Genomic DNA, 22,891 nt, shown 5'->3' on the forward strand with positions numbered 1-22,891 from the left:
AGGGATTATTTTCCCGGCAGGAAAACGATGCTCCGAGGAGAGGAATTGGTACCCAGGGAGGAGTACGAGGGTTTCCCCCTGGAGGAGAATAATTGGTACCCAGGGAGGAGGGCTTATTATACTCGGAAGAAGGGAAAACGATGCTCCAATGAGACTAATTAGTACTCAGAGAGGAGGAGGAGGAGGAAAACGATGCTCCGAGGAGAGGAATTGGTACCCAGGGAGGAAAAGCATCCCTTGACCTCTCCCTCTTCCACCCTCTTCCTCCTCCTTGGGTACTACTCCTACACCTTGAAGCATCCTTCTACTCGGGGGGGGGGATCCCTGGAATGCGCCTTGAAGTACCAATCGCGCCCCTCAGAGCGTTTTCCTCCCCGAAAAAGAATCCCTTGGCTGCTCCGTCTCCCTCCCTCCTCCCCGGGTACCATTTCCTCTCCTCGGAGCATCCTTTTCCTCCTCCTCTCTGGGTACCAATCCCTCTCCTCCAGGGGGAAACCCTTCGCCCTCTTCCTCCCCGGGTACCAATCGCTCTTCCCCGAAGCATCTTTCCCCTCTCCCTCCTCCTCCTCCTCCTCCATTGCTCTCCTCGGAGCATCGCTTTCCTTCTGCTGGGTATCATCATCCCTCCTCCCTGGGTACCAGTTCCTCTTCTTCCTCCCCGTTTCCTGGGTACCAATTGCTATCCAACCCCTCTGAGAGCATCTATTTCCTCTTCCTCCTCCTCCTCTTCCCTTCTCTGGGTACCAATTCCTCTCCTGGGAGCATCGTTTTCCTTCCGGGAAAATAATCCGTCAGCCTTTCACCCTCTTCCTCCCTCCTCCCTGGGTACCAATTACTCTCCTTGGAGCATCATTTTCCTTCCGGGAAAAGAATCCCTCAGCCTTTCACCCTCTTCCTCCCTCCTCCCTGGGTACCAATTACTCTCCTTGGAGCATCATTTTCCTTCCGGGAAAATAATCCGTCAGCCTTTCACCCTCTTCCTCCCTCCTCCCTGGGTACCAATTACTCTCCTCGGAGCATCGTTTTCCTTCCGGGAAAAGAATCCCTCAGCCTTTCACCCTCTTCCTCCCTCCTCCCTGGGTACCAATTCCTCTCCTCGGAGCATCGTTTTCCTTCCGGGAAACGAATACCTCTCCATCTTCTTCCTCCCTTCTCTCTGGGTACCAATTACTCTCCTCGGAGCATCGTTTTCCTTCCGGGAAACTAATACCTCTCCATCTTCTTCCTCCCTCCTCCCTGGGTACCAATTCCTCTCCTCGGAGCATCGTTTTCCTTCCGGGAAACGAATACCTCTCCATCTTCTTCCTCCCTTCTCTCTGGGTACCAATTACCCCTCGCCCTCTCCATCCTCTTCCTCCCAGGGTACCAATTCCTCTCCTCGGAGCATCAGAGCATCATTTTCCAGGGGGGGGGGAATATCCCAGCCTCTCACCCTCTTCCTCCTTCTTCCCTGGGTACCAATCCCTCTCCTCAGAGCATCGTTTTCCTTCCGGGAAAATAATCCCTCACCTCTCACCCTCTTCCTCCCTCATTTCCCCCTCCGGTACCAATTACTCTTCTCAGAGTGTCTTTTCCCTCTTCCTTCCCCTCCCTCCCTCCCTCCTTCCTTCCTTCCCTCCTTCTTCCCCTCTTTCCTTCCCTCCTTCCTTCCTCCCCTCCTCCTCCATCCTCTTCCTCCCAGGGTACCAATTCCTCTTCGAGCATCTTTTCCTTCTCCATCCATCCCCCTCCTTCCTTCCTTCCCTCCCTCCCTCCCTCCTTCTCTCCCTTCTTCTCCCCTTTTTCCTTCCTTCCTTCCTTCCTTCCTTCCTTCCTTCCTTCCTTCCTTCCTTCCTTCCTTCCTTCCTTCCCTCCCTCCTTCCTTCCCTCCTTCTCCATCCTCTTCCTCCTTGGGTACCAATCCCTCTTAGAGCATCTTTTCCTTCTCCATCCATCCCCCTCCTTCCTTCCTTCCCTCCCTCCCTCCTTCCTTCTCTCCCTTCTTCTCCCCTTTTTCCTTCCTTCCTTCCTTCCTTCCTTCCTTCCTCCCCTCCTCCTCCCTCTCCTCCCTCCCTGGGTACCAATCCCTCTCCCCGCAGCATCGTTTTCCTTCCGGGAAAATCATCCCTCGGCCTCTCCCCCTCTTCCTCCCTCCTCTCTGGGTACCAATTCCTCTCCTCGGAGCATCAGAGCATCATTTTCCGGGGGGGGGAATATCCCAGCCTCTCACCCTCTTCCTCCTTCTTCCCTGGGTACCAATTCCTCTCCCCGCAGCATCGTTTTCCTTCCGGGAAAATAATCCCTCGGCCTCTCCCTCCTTTCTGGGTACCAATTACTCTCCTCCAGGGGGAAAACCCCTCTTCCTCCTCCCCATCCCTGGGTACCAATTCCTCTCCTCGGAGCATCAGAGCATCATTTTCCGGGGGGGGGGGAATATCCCAGCCTCTCACCCTCTTCCTCCTTCTTCCCTGGGTACCAATTACCCCTCGCCCTCTCCATCCTCTTCCTCCCTGGGTACCAAATGCTCTCCTTGGAGCATCATTGCTCTCCTTCTTCCCTGGGTACCAATACCTTTCCTCCAGGTGAAACTCTCTCCATCCTCCTCCTCCTCCTTGGGTACCTATTACTCTTCTCAGAGCATCTTTCCCCTCTCCGTCCATCCATCCTTCCTTCTTCCTCCCCTCCCTCCGCCCTGCCAATCTCCCGGCATCCTCCTCGGCAGGAAGCCCCGCCCCCTCCACCCCCTCACCCTCCAATCCCTCCTCCCTCCTCCCTCCCCTTGGGTACCATTCCTGCATCCCGATTGGAGCTGTCCATCAATTCTTCCTCTTCCGAAGCGAGAAGATTGACAGGGCACGGAGATTGACAGGAGGGCGGGACAAACACACCCCCCCCCAAAAATACTCCCGCCTTCCTCCTTCCCTGCATCCCTTTCAACATCCTGGGTACCAGAGCATCTCCCTCCTCCCAGCATCCCTCCTCCCTCCTCTACAGGAAGTCCCGCCCCCTTCCTCCCCCTTCCTCCCTCTCCCTCCTTCCTCCACCAACCTCAGGTACCAATTCCAGTATCTTTTCCTCCCTCCCCTGGGTACCCGATTGGCCCTGTCAATCATCCATCGATTGGCCCTGTCAATCATCCATCATTTGGGGGGAGGGGAGGAAGCAGGAAAATTGACAGGAGGGCGGCACTAACACCCCCCTCCCCCCCCAGAAAAAAATACTCCGGCCTTCCTTCCTTCCTCCTTCCCTGTGCATCCCTCTCAACATCCTGGGTCCCAGAGCATCTCCTTCCTCCCTCCGCCACAGGAAGTCCCGCCCCTTCCTCCCCTCACCCTCCAATCCCTCCTCCCTCCTTCCTCCTCTCCCTCCCTCCACCAACCGGGTACCATCCCAGCATCCCTTGGGTACCGTTCCTGCCTCCGGATTGGATCTGTCCGTCGTCCCTTCGAAGCCGGGAGATTGACAGGAGGGAGGGAGGGACTAACACCCCCCTCCCCCCGGAAAAAAAAAATACTCCGGCCTTCCTCCCTCCCGTCCTTCCTCCTTCCCTGCATCCCTGGGTACCAATTTGGATCTGAGCATCCTTCCCTGCATCCTGGGTACCAATTTGGATCTGAGCATCCTTCCCTGCATCCCTGGGTACCAATTTGGATCTGAGCATCCTTCCCTGCATCCCTGGGTACCAATTTGGATCTGAGCATCCTTCCCTGCATCCCTGGGTACCAATTTGGATCTGAGCATCCTTCCCTGCATCCCTGGGTACCAATTTGGATCTGAGCATCCTTCCCTGCATCCTGGGTACCAATTTGGATCTGAGCATCCTTCCCTGCATCCCTGGGTACCAATTTGGACCTGAGCATCCTTCCCTGCATCCCTGGGTACCAATTTGGACCTGAGCATCCTTCCTCCTTCCCTGCATCCCTGGGTACCAATTTGGACCAGAGCATCCTTCCTCCTTCTCTGCATCCCTCTCCACCTCCTGGGTACCAGAGCATCTCCCTGGGTACCAATTTGGACCTGAGCATCTTTCCATCCTTCCTCCTTCCCTGCATCCTGGGTACCAATTTGGACCTGAGCATCCTTCATCCTTACCTGCATCCCAGGTACCACTCTACATCCCTCTGAGCATCCTTCATCCTTACCTGCATCCCAGGTACCACTCTCCATCCCTCTGAGCATCCTTCATCCCTCTCAGCATCTTCGGGTACCAATTTGAGCATCTTTCCCTTCATCCTCAACCTCCTGGGTACCAATTGGGACCAGAGCATCCTTCCTCCTCCTCTGCACCCCTCTCTGCATCCCGGGTACCACTCTGCCTCCCTCTGAGCATCCTTCCTCCTTCTCTGCATCTCCCTGGGTACCAATTTGGACCTGAGCATCCTTCATCCTTACCTGCATCCCGGGTACCACTCTCCATCCCTCTGAGCATCCTTCATCCTCCGCATCCCAGGTACCACTCAGCATCCTTCATCCTTCTCTGCATCTCCCTGGGTACCAATTTGGACCTGAGCATCCTTCATCCTGACCTGCATCCCAGGTACTACTCTCCATCCCTCTGAGCATCCTTCCTCCTTCCCTGCATCCCTCTCCACCTCCTGGGTACCAGAGCATCTCCCTGGGTACCAATTGGGAGCAGAGCATCTTTGCATCCTTCCTCCTTCCCTGCATCCCTCTCCGCATCCTGGGTACCAATTTGAACCAGAGCATCTTTTTGCATCCTTCCTCCTTCTCTGCATCTTTGGGTACCAATTTGGACCTGAGCATCCTTCCTCCTTCCCTGCATCCCTCTCCGTACCCTGCATCCCTCAGCATCTTTGGGTACCAATTTGAGCATCTTTCCCTGCATCCCTCTCCACCTCCTGGGTACCAGAGCATCTCCCTGGGTACCAATTTGGACCTGAGCATCCTTCATCCTTACCTGCATCCCAGGTACCACTCTCCATCCCTCTGAGCATCCTTCATCCTTCTCAGCATCTTTGGGTACCAATTTGGACCAGAGCATCTTTCCATCCTTCCTCCTTCCCTGCATCCTGGGTACCAATTTGGACCTGAGCATCCTTCCTCCTTCCCTGCATCCCTCTCAGCATCTTTGGGTACCAATTTGAGCATCTTTCCCCGCATCCTCAACCTCCTGGGTACCAATTTGGACCTGAGCATCCTTCCTCCTTCTCCGCATCCCGGGTACCACTCAGCATCCTTCCTCCTTCTCTGCATCTTTGGGTACCAATTTTGACCTGAGCATCCTTCCTCCTTCCCTGCATCCCTCTCGGCATCTTGGGGTACCAATTCGAGCACCTTTCCCCGCATCCTCAACCCCCTGGGTACCAATTGGGACCAGAGCATCTTTTGGCATCCTTCCTCCTTCTCTGCATCTTTGGGTACCAATTTGGACCTGAGCATCCTTCCTCCTTCTCTGCATCCCTCTCCACCTCCTGGGTACCAGAGCATCTCCCTGGGTACCAATTGGGACCTGAGCATCCTGCATCCTTACCTGCATCCCGGGTACCTCTCTCCATCCCTCTGAGCATCCTTCCTCCTTCTCCGCATCCCAGGTACCACTGAGCATCCTTCCTCCTTCTCTGCATCTTTGGGTACCAATTGGGATCTGAGCATCTTCGCATCCTTCCTCCTTCCCTGCCTCCCTCTCAACCTCCTGGGTACCAGAGCATCTCCCTGGGTACCAATTGGGAGCAGAGCATCTTTCCATCCTTCCTCCTTCCCTGCATCCCTCTCCGCATCCCGGGTACCAGAGCATCTCCCTGGGTACCCTCTCAGCATCCTTGGGTACCAATTTGAGCATCTTCCCCTGCATCCTCAACCTCCTGGGTACCAATTTGGATCTGAGCATCCTTTCCTCCTTCTCTGCATCCCTCTCCACCTCCTGGGTACCAGAGCATCTCCCTGGGTACCAATTTGGACCTGAGCATCCTGCATCCTTCCCTGCATCCCTGGGTACCAATTTGGACCTGAGCATCCTGCATCCTTCCCTGCATCCCTGGGTACCAATTTGGACCTGAGCATCCTTCCTCCTTCCCTGCATCCTGGGTACCAATTTGGACCTGAGCATCCTTCCTCCTTCCCTGCATCCCTCTCCACCTCCTGGGTACCAGAGCATCTCCCTGGGTACCAATTTGGATCTAAGCATCTTTCCATCCTTCATCCTTCTCCGTATCTTTGGGTACCAACTGGGATCTGAGCATCCTGCATTCTTACCTGCATCCCTGGGTACCAATTTGGACCTGAGCATCCTTCCTCCTTCTCTGCACCCCTCTCCGCATTCCGGGTACCACTCTGTCTCCCTCTGAGCATCCTTCATCCTTCTCTGCATCTTTGGGTACCAATTTGGACCTGAGCATCTTTCCCTCCTTCATCCTTCCCTGCATCCCTCTGAGCATCTTTGGGTACCAATTGGGACCTGAGCATCCTTCCTCCTTCCCTGCATCCCTCTGAGCATCCTGAGTACCAATTTGGACCTGAGCATCCTTCCTCCTTCTCTGCATCCCTCTGAGCATCTTTGGGTACCAATTTTGACCTGAGTATCTTTCCATCCTTCACCCTCCTGGGTACCAATTTGGACCTGAGCATCCTTCCTCCTTCCCTGCATCCCTTTGAGCATCTTTGGGTACCAATTTGGACCTGAGTATCTTTCCATCCTTCATCCTTCTCTGCATCTCTGGGTACCAATTTGGACCTGAGTATCTTTCCATCCTTCACCCTCCTGGGTACCAATTTTAACCAGAGCATCCTTCATCCTTCCCTGCATCCCGGGTACCATTCTCCATCCCTCTGAGCATCCTTCATCCTTCTCCACATCTTTGGGTACCAATTGGGACCTGAGCATCCTTCCCTGCATCCCTTTGAGCATCTTTGGGTACCAATTTTGAGTATCTTTCCATCCTTCATCCTCCTGGGTACCAATTGGGACCTGAGCATCCTTCCTCCTTCTCCGGAGCCGCCCGCCGCCTCTCAAACCCGCCGCCTGATTGATTGACAGGTGAGGAGGGAAAGGGTCCCCACCAAACCGACCCCGAAGGATGGAGTGTGATTGACAGGGGAGGGCTGGGGTGATTGACAGGAGAGCGAGGGGCACATAGCTCCGCCCGGATGATTGACAGGGGGAATAATGTTTGATGATTGACAGGGGGTTGACAGGATGATTGACAGGAGGGATGCAGGGCGGCTGGAATCTCCCAGGATGATTGACAGGGGAGGGTGAGATTGATTGACAGGAGAGCGGGGAGTGAATGGCAGCTGGAATGTCGCAGGATGGTTGACAGGGGGAATAATGATTGATGATTGACAGGATGATTGACAGGGGGAGTAATGGCCAGGATGATTGACAGGAGGGACGAATGGTGGCTGGAATATCTCAGGATGATTGACAGGGGAGGGTTAGATTGATTGACAGGATAGCGGGGGTCTGATTGGCGGCTGTAATATTCCCGGATGATTGACAGGGGGAATAATGATTGATGTTTGACAGGGGAGAGAATGGCGGCTGGAATCTCCCAGGATGATTGACAGGAGGAATAATCATTGATGATTGACAGGGGGAAGAATGGCGGCTGGAATGTCCCAGGATGATTGACAGGAGGAATAATGATTGATGGTTGACAGGGGTTGACTGGATGATTGACAGGGGCAGTAATAGCAGCTGGAATGTCCCAGGATGATTGACAGGGGGAATGAATGGCGCCTGGAATCTGCCAGGATGATTGACAGGGGAGGGTTAGGGTGATTGACAGGATAGTGGGGAGTGAATGGCGGCTGGAATGTCCCAGGATGATTGACAGGGGGAATAATGATTGATGATTGACAGGGGGTTAACAGGATGATTGACAGGGGGAGTAATGGCCAGGATGATTGACAGGAGGGACGAATGGTGGCTGGAATATTCCCGGATGATTGACAGGGGAGGCTTAGATTGATTGACAGGATAGCGGGGGTCTGATTGGCGGTTGTAATATTCCCGGATGATTGTCAGGGGGAATAATGATTGATGATTGACAGGGGGAAGAATGGCGGCTGGAATCTCCTAGGATGATTGACAGGGGGAATAATGATTGATGATTGACAGGGGGAAGAATGGCGGCTGGAATATCCCCGGATGATTGACAGGGGAGGGCAAGGGTGATTGACAGGATAGCGGGGAGTGAATGATCCTAGACGATTATAACTGTTGCATGTCAATCAAACGGGAAATCAATATCGAGTATTCCGCCTCCTGTCAATCATCCGGCGAGATCCCAGCCGCCATTCATTCCCCCTGTCAATCATCCGGGGATATTCCAGCCGCCATTCACTCCCCGCTATCCTGTCAATCACCCTAGCCCTCCCCTGTCAATCATCCTGGGAGATTCCAGCCGCCATTCTTCCCCCTGTCAATCATCCTGTCAACCCCCTGTCAATCATCAATCATTATTCCCCCTGTCAATCATCCTGGGACATTCCAGCCGCCATTCACTCCCCGCTATCCTGTCAATCACCTTAGCCCTCTCCTGTCAATCATCCTGAGATATTCCAGCCGCCATTCTTCCCCCTGTCAATCATCCTGGGAGATTCCAGCCGCCATTCTTCCCCCTGTCAATCATCCTGTCCACCCCCTGTCAATCATCAATCATTACTCCCCCTGTCAATCATCCTGCGACATTCCAGCTGCCATTCACTCCCCACTATCCTGTCAATCAATCTAACCCTCCCCTGTCAATCATCCGGGGTGATTCCACCCGCCATTTGTCCCTCCTGTCAATCATCCTGGGATATTCCAGCTGCCATTACTGCTCCTGTCAATTATCCTGTCAACCACTGTCAATCATCAATCATTATTCCCCCTGTCAATCATCCTGCAACATTCCAGCCGCCATTCTTCCCCCTGTCAATCATCCTGGCTATTACTCCCCCTGTCAATCATCCTGTCAACCCCCTGTGAATCATCAATCATTATTCCCCCTGTCAATCATCCTGGGACATTCAAGCCACCATTCACTCCCCGCTATCCTGTCAATCACCTTAGCCCTCTCCTGTCAATCATCCTGAGATATTCCAGCCGCCATTCTTCCCCCTGTCAATCATCCTGTCCACCCCCTGTCAATCATCAATCATTATTCCCCCTGTCAATCATCCTGGGATATTCCAGCCGCCATTCACTCCCCGCTATCCTGTCAATCAATCTAACCCTCCCCTGTCAATCATCCGGGGAGATTCCAGCTGCCATTACTCCCCCTGTCAATCATCCTGGGGGATTCCAGCTGCCAATGTTCCCTCTTGACTTCTCCCAGAAGCCACGCCAACTTCCTGCCCCGAGAGGAAGTGACCTCACAGAGTCCCCTCTAGCCCTTTCCTCCCCGATCCGATTGTTGGTTTGCTTCCCCTTCCAGGCTCTGAGTGCGAAGGATGGAAAATAATTATGGGAAAATAATAAATATTATTATGGGGGGGAGAACCACGCCCACTTCCTGCCCCGAGAGGAAGTGACCTCACAGAGTCCCCTCTAGCCCTTTCCTCCCCGATCCGATTGTTGGTTTGCTTCCCCTTCCAGGCTCTGAGTGCGAAGGATGGAAAATAATTATGGGAAAATAATAAATATTATTATGGGGGGGAGAACCACGCCCACTTCCTGCCCCGAGAGGAAGTGACCTCACAGAGTCCCCTCTAGCCCTTTCCTCCCCGATCCGATTGTTGGTTTGCTTCCCCTTCCAGGCTGTGAGTGCGAAGGATGGAAAATAATTATGGGGAAAATAATAGATATTATTATGGGGGGGAGAACCACGCCCACTTCCTGCCCCGAGAGGAAGTGACCTCACAGAGTCCCCTCTGGCCCTTTCCTCCCCGATCCGATTGTTGGTTTGCTTCCCCTTCCAGGCTTTCTGCTTCCTTGGAGCTGCAAGGTGCCATCCTGACCCCGCGCCCCCTCCGTGGCTCCAGGTGGGTCGATTTCTGGGTTTAATACGTTCATAAATCCTCACTGTATTTTAAATTTAGTGGAGATTAAAATTCCAGGAGGTATTGTGTTAATTACATGGACTGGGTAGTATAAATAAAATTATATAAAATTATGATATATATATATATATATATATATATATATATATATATATATATATATATAATTGTTCTTATTATATTATATTATATTATATTATATTATATTATATTATATTATATTAACAATTATATATTATATTATATTATGTATTATTATATATTATTATGTTATGTTATGTTATGTTATGTTATGTTATGTTATGTTATGTTATGTTATATATATATAATTATTATATTATATTATATTATATTATTATATTTTATGTTATGTTATGTTATGTTATATATATATAATTATTATATTATATTATATTATTATATTTTATGTTATGTTATGTTATGTTATGTTATGTTATGTTATGTTATGTTATGTTATGTTATGTTATATATATATAATTATTATATTATATTATATTATATTATATTATTATATTTTATGTTATGTTATGTTATGTTATGTTATATATATATAATTATTATATTGTATTATATTATATTATATTATATTATATTATATTATATTATATTATATTATATTATATTATATTATATTGTTATATTATTACAATTAAAATGAAAAAAATAAGCTTTCCTTGCATGGAAAATCCCCTCTAGGATCCCAGAGCGAGTTCGAATCTTGCATGGAAAATCCCCTCTAGGCTTCTAGAACTCTGTGGAAATGCACGCTGTAAAAAAAAAAGGAACAAAATCTGATTTCCTTGCATGAAAAAGCCCCTCTAGCCTTCTAGAACTCTATGGAAATGCATGTCGTCAAAAAAAGGAAAAATCCTCTCTAGGCTTCTATAACTCTATGGAAATGCATGCCGTCAAAAAAAGGGAAAAACACTCTCTAGGCTTCTAGAACTCTATGGAAATGCATATTGTAAAATAGGTTGAAAATCAGCATTCCTCCCATGGAAAATCCCCTCTAGGCTTCTAGACCTCTATGGTAAGCTTTCCTTGCGTGGGGAAAATCCCCTCTAGGACTCTAGACCTCTATGGTAAGCTTTCCTTGCGTGGGAAAATCCCCTCTAGGCTTCTAGAACTCTATGGTAAGCTTTCCTTGTGTGGGGAAAATCCCCTCTAGGCGTCTAGAACTCTATGGAAATGCATTCTGTCGGGGGGGGGGTCCTCTCTAGGATCCTAGAACTCTATGGAAATGGATTCTGTCCAAAAAAGGAAAAATCCTCTCTAGGCTTCTAGAACTCTATGGAAATGCATTCTGTCCAAAGGGGGGGGGGAATCCTCTCTAGGCTTCTAGAACTCTATGGTAAGCTTTCCTTGCGTGGAAAATCCCTTCTAGGCTTCCAGAACTCTTATGGCAATGCACGCTCTTCCCAACAGGAAACGAAATCAGCTTCCCTCGCCTGCCAAATCCCCTCTAGGATCCCAGAACTCTATGGCATGTCGGGAAACGAATGCGAATTTCCTAGAACTCTATGGCCTGTCGGGAAACGGGTTCGAATCTCGCCGTCCCCTCTAGCCTCTCTCTCTCTCTCTCTGTTTCCTCCCCCAGGTCCTCCCGCCATCATCCCTTCCTTCCCGCCCCCAGGAGGATGCGTCCCCGGGCCCGCCTCAAAAGCCCCACTTCCTCTTCCTGCCCCGCCTCCCGACGTTAGCCAGGTGACCGCCCTCCTCATGTCCTGCCTCAAGGGCCCGCCGGGGCCCCACAGGAAGTTCCATGAGCTCAACAGGAAGTTCCCCAACGAGGAGCTCCTGGCCAACAGGAAGTTCAACGAGGCCAACAGGAAGTTCCCCACCAGCGAGGTCATCGCCAACGACGTCCTCTCCAACAGGAAGTTCCCCGAGCTGAACAGGAAGTTCCAAAACGACGTCATCGCCAACAGGAAGTTCCCCCCCAACGACGACGTCCTCCTCAACAACAGGAAGTTCCCCCCCAACGACCTCCTCCCCAACAGGAAGTTCCCCGAGCTCAACAGGAAGTTGCCCCCCAACGACGTCATCACCAACAGGAAGTTCCCCCCCAACGACGATGTCCTCCCCAACAGGAAGTTCCCCCCCAACGAGGCCGTCGCCAACGACCTCCTCCCCAACAGGAAGTTCCCCGAGCTCCACAGGAAGTTCCCGCCCGCCGAGGTCATCGCCAACGAGGGCGTGGCCCAGCCCCTGGCCTCCAACCCGGGGCCGGCCTACTTCCCGGGGGGCCAGGTCATCGCCAACCAATACGCTCTGCCCGCCAGTCCTCCCGGCGCCGAATCCCTAGAGTGCCCCACTTGTGGCCACGCCTATAACTCCGCCCACAAGAGGCCCCGCCTCCTCTCCTGCCTCCATTCGGTTTGTGAGGAATGTCTGCAGATCCTCTACGAATCGTGTCCCAAGTACAAGTTCATTTCCTGCCCCTCGTGCAAACGTGAAACGGTCCTGTTCACCGACTACGGATTGGCCGCCCTGGCCGTCAACACCCGCCTCCTGGCCCGCCTCCCCCCGGCCGAGCCGGCCAATCGGAACCCGCCACCGCCCTGGGAAGCAGATAGAGGCTGCTATCAGAGCTTCCGGCAGTATTGCGGGGCGGCGTGCAATTGCCGGGTGAGGAATCCGGTGGCTTCCTGCACTGTCATGTGACTCGAACCCGGGACCAGGGACCCTTCGATTCCTGCACCGTCATGGGACTTGAACCCGGGACCAGGGACCCTTCGATTCCTGCACCGTCATGGGACTTGAACCCGGGACCAGGGACCCTTCGATTCCTGCACCGTCATGTGACTCGAACCCGGGACCAGGGACCCTTCGATTCCTGCACCGTCATGGGACTTGAACCCGGGACCAGTCGGATTTCCCCTGGGTTTCCTGCGCCATCGTGTGACTTGAACCCAGGACATGGAGTCGAACCCGGGACACAGGACCCGTCGGATTTCCCCCAGGGTTTCTGCACCATCATGTGATTTGAACCCAGGACCCGGGACATGTCCTCGAACCCGGGACCAGGGACCCCGTCAATTCCTGCACCGTCGTGTGATTCGAACCCAGGACCTTGTCATGGCGCTGGAACCTCGGAGGCCGGAGTGGGATTCGAACCCAGAGCTTGGAAGCCCATCATGTGATTCGAACCCAGAGCCCGGAAGCCCGTCATGTGACTTGAACCCGGGACATGGGAGCCTGTCATGTGACTCGAACCCGCCATCTGGGACCCGGGAGCCTTTCATGGGACTTGAACCCGCAGCCCGTCATGTGATTCGAACCCGGGACATGGGAGGCTGGAGTGGGACTCAAACCCGGGTCCCAGGACACCGTCATGTGAGTTGAACCCGGGACCCAGGACACCGTCATGTGATTCGAACCCACAACCACGTCATGTGTCTTGAACCTGGGACCCACCGGATTTGAACCCAGGACCCCGGTGGCTTCCTGCGCCGTCATGTGATTTGAACCCGGGACCCGGGGTGTGGACTTGAACTCGAACCCGGGAGCAGTCGGATTTCCCCCGGGTTTCCTGCGCCGTTGTGTGACTTGAACCCGGGACCAGGGACCCCGTCGATTCCTGCACCGTCGTGTGATTCGAACCCAGGACCTTGTCATGGGACTGGAACCTGGGAGGCCGGAGTGGAATTCGAACCCAGAGCCTGTGACTTGAACCCGGGACATGGGAGGCCAGAATGGGATTTGAACCCGGAGCCCGGAAGAACATCATGGGACTTGAACCCGGGACACAAGAGGCCGGAGTGGGACTTGAACCCGGAGCCCGCAACCACGTCATGTGAGTCGAACCCGCAACCTGGCACCCGGGAGCCCTTCATGGGATTCGAACCCAGAGCCCGGAAGCCCGTCATGTGATTCGAACCCAGGACTCAGGCGCCTGTCATGTGATTCGAACCCGGCACCCTGTCATGGGACTTGCACCCGGGACCCAGAAGCCCGTCATGTGACTCGAACCCGGAGCCTGGCAGCCCGTCATGTGACTCGAACCAGGGACCCTGTCATGTGATTCGAACCCTGAGCCTGGAAGCCTGTCTTGTGACTTGAAGCCGCAGCCCGTCATGTGATTCGAACCCGCGTCCCAAATCCAAGTGCCTTTCCTGTCTGTCGTTGAAACGGGAAACGGTCCTCTTCACCGACTACGGATTGGCCGCCCTGGCCGTCAAGACCCGCCTCCTGGCCCGCCTCCCCCCGGCCGAGCTGGCCAATCGCAACTCGCTGCTCTGGGGCACCAGCGAATCAGAGAGAGGCTCCTATCAGAGCTTCCAGCAGGATTGCGGCGCCGCCTGCGCCTGCAGGGTGAGGAATCCGGTGGCTTCCTGTGCCGTCATGTGACTCGAACCCGGGACACAGGACCTGTCGAATTTCCTCCAGGCTTTCTGCACCATCATGTGACTCGAACCCGGGACCCTGTCGATTCCTGCGCTGTCATGTGACTCGAACCCAGGACCCTGTCATGTGACTCGAACCTGGGACCCGGGATATGGACTCGAACCCGGGACCAAGGACCCCGTCGATTCCTGCACCGTCATGGGACTCGAACCCAGGACATGGACTCGAACCTGGGACCTGCAAGCCCAGAAGGGGACTCGAACCCGGGACCAAGGACCCCATTGATTCCTGCACCGTCATGGGACTCGAACCCAGGACATGGACTCGAACCTGGGACCTGCAAGCCCAGAAGGGGACTCGAACCCGGGACCAAGGACCCCATTGATTCCTGCACCGTCATGGGACTCGAACCCAGGACATGGACTCGAACCTGGGACCTGCAAGCCCAGAAGGGGACTCGAACCCGGGACCAAGGACCCCGTCGATTCCTGCACCGTCATGGGACTCGAACCCAGGACATGGACTCGAACCTGGGACCTGCAAGCCCAGAAGGGGACTCGAACCCGGGACCAAGGACCCCATTGATTCCTGCACTGTCATGGGACTTGAACCTGGGACCAGGGACTCCGTTGATTCCTGCACCGTCATGTGATTCGAACCCGGGACATGGATTCGAACCCGTCAAATTTCCCCCAGGGTTTCTGCACCATCACGGGACTTGAACCCGGGACCCTGTCGATTCCTGCACTGTCATGGGACTCGAACCCGGGACCTGCAAGCCCAGAACCCTGTCATGTGACTCGAACCTGGGACCCGGGACATGGACTCGAACCCGTCAAATTTCCCCCAGGGTTTCTGCACCATCACGGGACTTGAACCCGGGACCCTGTCGATTCCTACATGGGACTCAAACCCGGGAGCTGCAAGCCCAGAAGGGGACTCGAACCCGGGACCCTGTCATGTGACTCGAACCTGGGACCCGGGACATGGACTCGAACCTGGAACACAGGACCTGTCGAATTTCCCCCAGCGTTTCTGAACCATCATGTGACTCGAACCCGGGACCCTGTCGATTCCTTCACCGTCATGGGACTCGAACCCGGGAGCTGCAAGCCCAGAAGGGGACTCGAACCCGGGAACCGGGACATGGACTCGAACCCGGGACCAGGGACCTTGTCGATTCCTGCACCGTCATGGGACTCGAACCCGGGACCTGGGACACAGGACCCGTCCAATTTCCCCCAGGGTTTCTGCACCGTCATGGGACTCGAACCCGGGACCTGCAAGCCCAGAAGGGGACTCGAACCCGGGACCTGGGAGCCCGTTGTCTCCTGCGCCATCATGGTTCTCGAACCCGGGACCCGTCAAATTTCCCCCGGGGTTACTGCACCGTCATGGGACTCGAACCCGGAGCCCGGGATATGGACTTGAACCCGGGACACAGGACTCGAACCCGGGACCTGGGAGCCTGTTTTCTCCTGGGACCCGTCGAATTTCCCCATGTGAATTTCGCCATGTGATTCGAACCCGGAGCCCGGAAGAAGGTCATGGGACTCAAACCCAGGACCCTGTCATAGGACTTGAACCCTTGACCCGGGAGGACGGAGTGGGATTCGAACCCAGGAGCCTGTGGCGGGACTTGAACCCGCAACCCGGGACCCAGTCATGGGACTCGAACCCGGGACACCGGAGCCCATCATGTGATTCGAAGGTCATGGGACTCGAACCCAGGACCCAGGACGGAGTGGGATTCGAACCCGGAACGAAACGGCCACCTGGGACCCTGTCTTGGGACTCGAACCCGCAACCTGGGACACGGAAGAACGTCATGGGATTCGAACCCAGGACCCCGTCGTGGGACTTGAACCTGGGACCCTCGAACTCAGGACACCGGAGCCCATCGTGGGATTCGAACCCAGAAACGGCCACCTGGGACTCGAACCCGCAACCTGGGACCCGGAAGAACGCCATGGGATTCGAACCCAGAGCCCAGGAGGCCGGAGTGGGACTTGAACCCGGAGCCCACGAACCTTGTCCTGGGACTTGAACCCTCGAACCCAGGACACGGGAGCCCATCATGGGATTCGAACCCAGAGCCCGGAAGAACAAAACCCTGTCATGGGACTTGAACCCGCAACCTGGGACCCGGAAGAACGTCCTGGGACTCGAACCCGGATCCCTGTCATGCGCCTGGAACCCGGGACCCCTCAAATTTCCCCATGTGAATTTTTCTCATGTGATTCGAACCCAGAGCCCGGAAGAAGGTCACGGGACTCGAACCCGCAACCTGGGACCCGGAAGAACGCCGTGGGATTGGAACCCGGGGCCGGTGACTTGTCATGTGACTTGAACGTCATGTGACTTGAACCCTTGACCCAGGAGGACGGAGCGGGACTCGAACCCGGAGCTTGGATTCGGAGCCAGGGCCCTGTGGTGGGACTTGAACCCGCAACCGGGGACCCAGTCATGGGATTCGAACCTGTCGGATTCTGGAGTCGGCTGTCATGGGACTCGAACCCGCAACCCGGGACCCGCCACCCCGGCACGTCAGGTGACTCGAACCCGGGACCCAGCCAATCTCCCCCAGGGCTGCCATCTTTGATTTCAGCGCTCGAACCCGGGACCCCGCCACGTCCTGCGCCGTCATGTGACTCGAACCCGGGACCCGCCATCCATCGAATTTCCCCCTTCGGACGAATTTCAAGGCTCTGTGATTGGATGGTTTACGGACGTCGCCCGACGGAGCTCTGTGATTGGACGATTTCGAGGCCCTGTTGCCGGGCAGATTTCGGATGAAGAACTGTGGTTGGACGGTTTCAAGGCCCTGTTGCCGGGCAGATTACAAACGTCGCCCGACGGAGCTCTGTGACTGGATGATTTCAAGGCTCTGTTGCCAGGCAGTGTACGGATGAAGAACTGTGATTGGACGATTTCAAGGCCCTGTTGCCGGGCAGATTACGGACATCGCCCAGCGGAGCTCTGTGATTGGACGATTTGGGCCTCTGTCGCCGGGCAGATTACGGACGTCGCCCGACGGAGCTCTGTGATTGGACGATTTCAAGGCTCTGTTGCCGGGCGGATTAAGGACATCGCCCAACGGAGCTCTGTGATTGGACAGTTTCAAGGCTCTGTTGCCGGGCAGAATACGGACGTTGCCCAACGGCACTCTGTGATTGGACGATTTCAAGGCCCTGTTGCCAGGCAGATTACAGACGTCGCAAGACGGAGCTCTGTGATTGGACGACTTCCGGGCACCAGCCAATGGGAGGATTTCCAGCCTCTGTCGCCGGGCGGTTTCCTTGCAATCGGCCAACGGGACTCTGTCATTGGACCATTTCAAGGCTCTGTCGCCGGGCGGTTTTCATCCGCTGCTCAACGGAGCTCTGTCATTGGACGATTTCCAGTCTCCGCCCAACGGGACTCTGTCATTGGACGATTCTGGGCTCTGTTGCCGGGCGGTTTCCAGACGCCGCCCAACGGGCCTCTTCTCATTGGACGACTTCAGGACTCTGTTGCCGGGTGGTTTCTGTCCGCTACACAATGGGACTCTGTCATTGGACGATTTCCAGGCTCCGCCCAACGGGACTCTGTCATTGGACGACGTCAGGGCTCTGTTGCCGGGCGGTTTCTGTCCGCTACACAATGGGACTCTGTCATTGGACGATTTCCAGGCTCCGCCCAACGGGACTCTTCTCATTGGATGATTCTGGGCTCTGTTGCCGGGCGGTTTCCAGAGGCTGCCCAAAGGGCCTCTTCTCATTGGACGACATCAGGGCTCTGTTGCCGGGCGGTTTCTGTCCACTACTCAATGGGACTCTGTCATTGGACCATTTCAAGGCTCTGTCGCCGGGCAGTTTTCATCTGCTGCTCAACGGAGCTCTGTAATTGGACGTTTTCAAGGCTCCGCCCAACAGGACTCTGTCATTGGACGACTTCAGGGCTCTGTTGCCGGGCGGTTTCTGTCCGCTACTCAATGGGATTCTGTCATTGGACGACTTCAAGGCTCTGTCGCCGGGCGGTTTTCGTCCGCTGTTCAACGGAGCTCTGTAATTGGACAATTTCCAGGCTCCGCCCAACGGGACTCTGCCATTGGACGATTGAGAGACGATTTCCCACATTCCGGCCAACAGGCCTCTCTGATTGGATGATTCCCTGGGGCCACATTGTGAGGGATTGGGGGGGCAAAAGGGGGCGGAGCTAGAGAGGGAAGGAAATCCAGGGATCATAGAGAGGGGAGGGACCCCTCCAGGTCCTCCAGCCTGACCCTCTTGCAAAGGACCATAGAGAGAGAAGGGACCTCTCTAGGACATCCAGCCTGACCCCCCCCTGCAAGGGATCATAGAGGAAAGGAACTCTCTAGGACACCCAGCGATCATAGAGAGGGAAGGGACCCCTCCAGGTCCTCCAGCCTGACCCCCTTGCAAGAGACCATAGAGAGGGAAGGCTCGGAATCCTAGAAGGGTGGAGCCAGAAGGGAAGCCCTCCAGGTCCTCCAGACTGACCCCCCCTGGCAAAGGATCATAGAGAGGGAAGGGAGCCCTCTAGGACATCCAGCACGTTATCAGGGGATCATAGAGAAGGAAGGGACCCCTCCAGGTCATCCAGCCTGACCCCCAGGCAAAGGATCATAGAGAAAGAAGGGACCTCTCTAGGACATCCAGCCGGGTATTAGGGGATCATAGAGGGGGGGAATGGACCTCTCTAGGACATCCAGGGATCATAGAGAGGAAAGGGAGCCCTCTAGGACTTCCAGCCGGTTATGAGGGGACCATAGAGAGGTAAGGTACCCCTCCATGTCCCCCAGCCTGACCCCCTGGCAAAGGATCATAGAGAAGGAAGGGACCTCTCTAGGACATCCAGCACCTTCTTAGGGGATCATAGGGAGGGAAGGGACCTCTCTAGGACATCCAGCCGGTTCTTAAGGGATCATAGAGAGGGAAGGCACCCCTCCAGGTCATCCAGACTGACCCCCTTGCAAAGACCATAGAGAGGGAACGGACCCCTCTAGGGCTTCCAGCCGGTTATGAGGGGGCCATAGAGAGGTAAGGTACCCCTCCAGATCCTCCAGCCTGACCATCTGGCAAAGGATCATAGAGAAGGAAGGAACCTCTCTAGGCCCTCCAGGCTGTTATGAGGGGATCATAGAGTGGGAAGGGCTTCCCTCCAGGTCATCCAGCCTGACCCCCTTGCAAAGGATCATAGAGAGGGAAGGGACCCCTCTAGGACCTCCAGCCCCTTCTTAGGGGATCATAGAGAGGGAAGGGACCCCTCTAGATCATCCAGCCTGAGCCCCTTGCAAAGGATCATAGAGTGGGAAGGGACCTCTCTAGGACATCAAGGGATCATAGAGAGGGAAGGGAATCCTCCAGGTCAGCCAGCATGTTCTTAGGGGATCATAGAGAGGGAAGGGTCCTCTCTAGGGCATCCAGCACCTTATTACTGTATCATAGAGAGGGGAAGGGACTCCTCCAGGTCATCCAGCCCGACCTCCTTGCAAAGGACCATAGAGAGGGAAGGGACCCCTCCCGGTCCTCCAGCCTGACCCTTCTAGGATTCCTCAGCCCCCCAATTTCCCATCAAGCTTTACTTCCGCTCCAAGCCCGGGTTCGACATCTTCAGGCGGGGACAATCTAGGATTTGAGACCTCTATGGGGAGATTTGGACACAGAGTGGGACCTCTCTAGGACCTCCAGCCGGTTATGAAGGGATCATAGAGAGGGAAGGGACCCCCCCACGGTCATCCAGACCGCCCCGCCCCATAGAAGCCCCTCTAGGGCGCCATCTTGTTCCCCTTCTTGCGAATGCCCTCAATAAAGAGAAATATATATATATTCCTAGAGTGTCTCCAGGTTGTGGGTTCAAGGGAAACCGGGGCGCCTCTGAGCATGTGCAGAGTGCGCCCCTCTCCGGACTGGAGGGGGGCCTGGATTGAGAGCCAATCAGACGTCGATGGATCAATAATCGATCACACAGGGATGGATTGATAATCAATAATACGTAGATGGATTGATAATCAATGACACTGGGCTGGGTTGATAATCAATGACATGTCAATGGATCAATAATCAATCACACGGGGCTGGATTGGTAATCAATAATACGTAGATGGATTGATAATCAATGACACATCAATGGGTCGATAATCGATCACACGGGGCTGGATTGATAATAATACGTAGATGGATTGATAATAAATGACATGTCAAAGGATCAATAATCGATCACACGGGGCTGGATTGATAATCAATAACACAGGGCTGCATAACCAATAACACGGGGTTGGATTGATAATTAATAAGGTGGGGCTGGATCGATAACCAATCACACGGCGATGGATCGATAATCACGCAGGGCTGGATCGATAACCAATAATGGGGCCAGATCAATCACTAAATATTTGAATGCTTTATTGGATTGGTAATCAATCACACAGGGCTGGATCGATAATCAATCACACGGAGCTGGATCAATAGCCAATCACATGAGGCTGAATTGATAATCAATAAGGGACTGGATCAATAACCAATAACACAGGGCTGGATCGATAATCACACAGGGCTGGATCGATAACCAATAACATGGGGCTGGATTGATAATCAATCACACAGAATCAATCACACGGAGCTGGATCGATAGCCAATCACATGGGGCTGGAATGATAATCAATAAGGTGGGACTGGATCAATAACCAATAACACAGGGCTGGATCGATATCCAATACCATGGGGCCGGATCAATCACTCAGTATTTAAATGATTAATTGGATTGATAATCAATAAGCTGGGGCTAAATTGATAACCAATCACACGGCGATGGATCAATAACCAATAACACAGGGCTGGATCGATAACCAATAATGGGGCCAGATCAATCACTAAATATGTGAATGATTTATTGGATTGATAAACAATCACACAGGGCTGGATTGATAACCAATAACATGGGGCTGGATTGATAATCAATCACACAGAATCAATCACACGGAGCTGGATCAATAGCCAATCACATGGGGCTGGAATGATAATCAACAAGGTGGGACTGTATCAATAACCAATAACACAGGGCTGGATCGATAATCACGCAGGGCTGGATCGATAACCAATACCATGGGGCCAGATCAATCACTAAGTATTTAAATGATTTATTGGATTGATAATCACACGGAGTTGGATCAATAACCAATCACACGGCGATGGATCGATAATCACGCAGGGCTGGATCGATAACCAATAAGGTAGGGCTGGATTGATAATCAATCACACAGAATCAATCACACGGAGCTGGATTGATAGCCAATCACATGGGGCTGGAATGATAATCAATAAGGTGGGACTGGATCAATAACCAATAACACAGGGCTGGATCGATATCCAATACCATGGGGCCGGATCAATCACTCAGTATTTAAATGATTTATTGGATTGATAATCAATAACCTGGGGCTAAATTGATAACCAATCACACGGCGATGGATCAATAACCAATAACACAGGGCTGGATCGATAACCAATAACATGGGGCCAGATCAATCACTAAATATGTGAATGATTTATTGGATTGATAAACAATCACACAGGGCTGGATTGATAACCAATAACATGGGGCTGGATTGATAATCAATCGCACAGAATCAATCACACGGAGCTGGATCAATAGCCAATCACATGGGGCTGGAACGATAACCAATAAGGTGGGACTGTACCAATAACCAATAACACAGGGCTGGATCAATAACCAATAACACAGGGCTGGATTGATAATCACGCAGGGCTGGATTGATAACCAATACCATGGGGCCAGATCAATCACTAAGGATTTGAATGATTTATCGGATTGATAATCAATAACAGGGCTGGATCGATAATCACACAGGGCTGGATCGATAGCCAATCACATGGGGCTGGATCGATAATAAGGTGGGACTGGATCAATAACCAATAGCAAGGGCTGGATCGATAATCACACAGAATCAATCACACGGAGCTGGATTGATAATCAATCACACAGGGCTGGATCGATAATCAATCACACAGGGCTGGATCGATAATCAATCGCACAGAATCAATCACACGGAGCTGGATCGATAGCCAATCACATGGGGCTGGATTGATAATCAATAAGGTGGGAGTCGATCAATAACCAATAACACAGGGCTGGATCGATAATCAATAAGGTGGGACTGGATCACTAATCAATAACACAGGGCTGGATCAATAACCGATCACATGGAGCTGGATTGATAATAAGGTGGGACTGGATCAATGACCAATCACACAGGGCTGGATCGATAATCAATAAGGTGGGACTGGATCAATAATCAATAAGGTGGGACTGGATCAATAACCAATAACAAGGGCTGGATTGATAATCACACATAGGGCTGGATCGATAACCAATAAGGTAGGGCTGGATTGATAATCACACAGAATCAATCACACAGGGCTGGATCGATAACCAATAAGTATTGATAATCAATAACACAGGGCTGGATCAATAATCACACAGGGCTGGATCGATAGCCAATCACATGGGTCTGGATTGATAATCAATAAGGTGGGACTGGATCAATAACCAATACCATGGGGCTGGATCAATAATCACA

The 22,891-nt window shown here is 53.2% G+C and overlaps 1 protein-coding gene and 2 long non-coding RNA genes across 3 annotated transcripts; 2 read left to right on the forward strand and 1 right to left on the reverse strand.

Moving 5' to 3' along the window:
- Window positions 1-4,073: 4,073 nt before the first annotated feature.
- Window positions 4,074-6,773, reverse strand: LOC309361849. The gene is made up of 7 exons (XR_014164666.1): window positions 6,716-6,773; window positions 6,395-6,483; window positions 6,246-6,280; window positions 5,028-5,193; window positions 4,372-4,400; window positions 4,230-4,322; window positions 4,074-4,148 (listed from the first exon to the last, which is right to left on the reverse strand). It is a non-coding gene; the product is annotated as an uncharacterized lncRNA (long non-coding RNA).
- A 4,196-nt stretch (window positions 6,774-10,969) lies between these two features.
- RNF208 (ring finger protein 208) lies at window positions 10,970-13,548 on the forward strand (the record flags this gene model as incomplete). The annotated part of the gene is made up of 3 exons (XM_081898013.1): window positions 10,970-11,024; window positions 11,540-12,605; window positions 13,437-13,548. Coding segments are annotated over 3 exons (1,122 nt in total). The 3' UTR covers window positions 13,438-13,548.
- A 5,624-nt stretch (window positions 13,549-19,172) lies between these two features.
- On the forward strand, window positions 19,173-20,120 carry LOC309361871. Its single transcript, XR_014164679.1, has 2 exons — window positions 19,173-19,242; window positions 19,762-20,120. It is a non-coding gene; the product is annotated as an uncharacterized lncRNA (long non-coding RNA).
- The last annotated feature ends 2,771 nt before the right edge of the window (window positions 20,121-22,891 follow it).

Source organism: Podarcis melisellensis (assembly GCF_964234715.1).
Source record: "Podarcis melisellensis genome assembly, chromosome: Z".
In the NCBI taxonomy this organism is placed as follows: Eukaryota; Metazoa; Chordata; class Lepidosauria; order Squamata; family Lacertidae; genus Podarcis; species Podarcis melisellensis.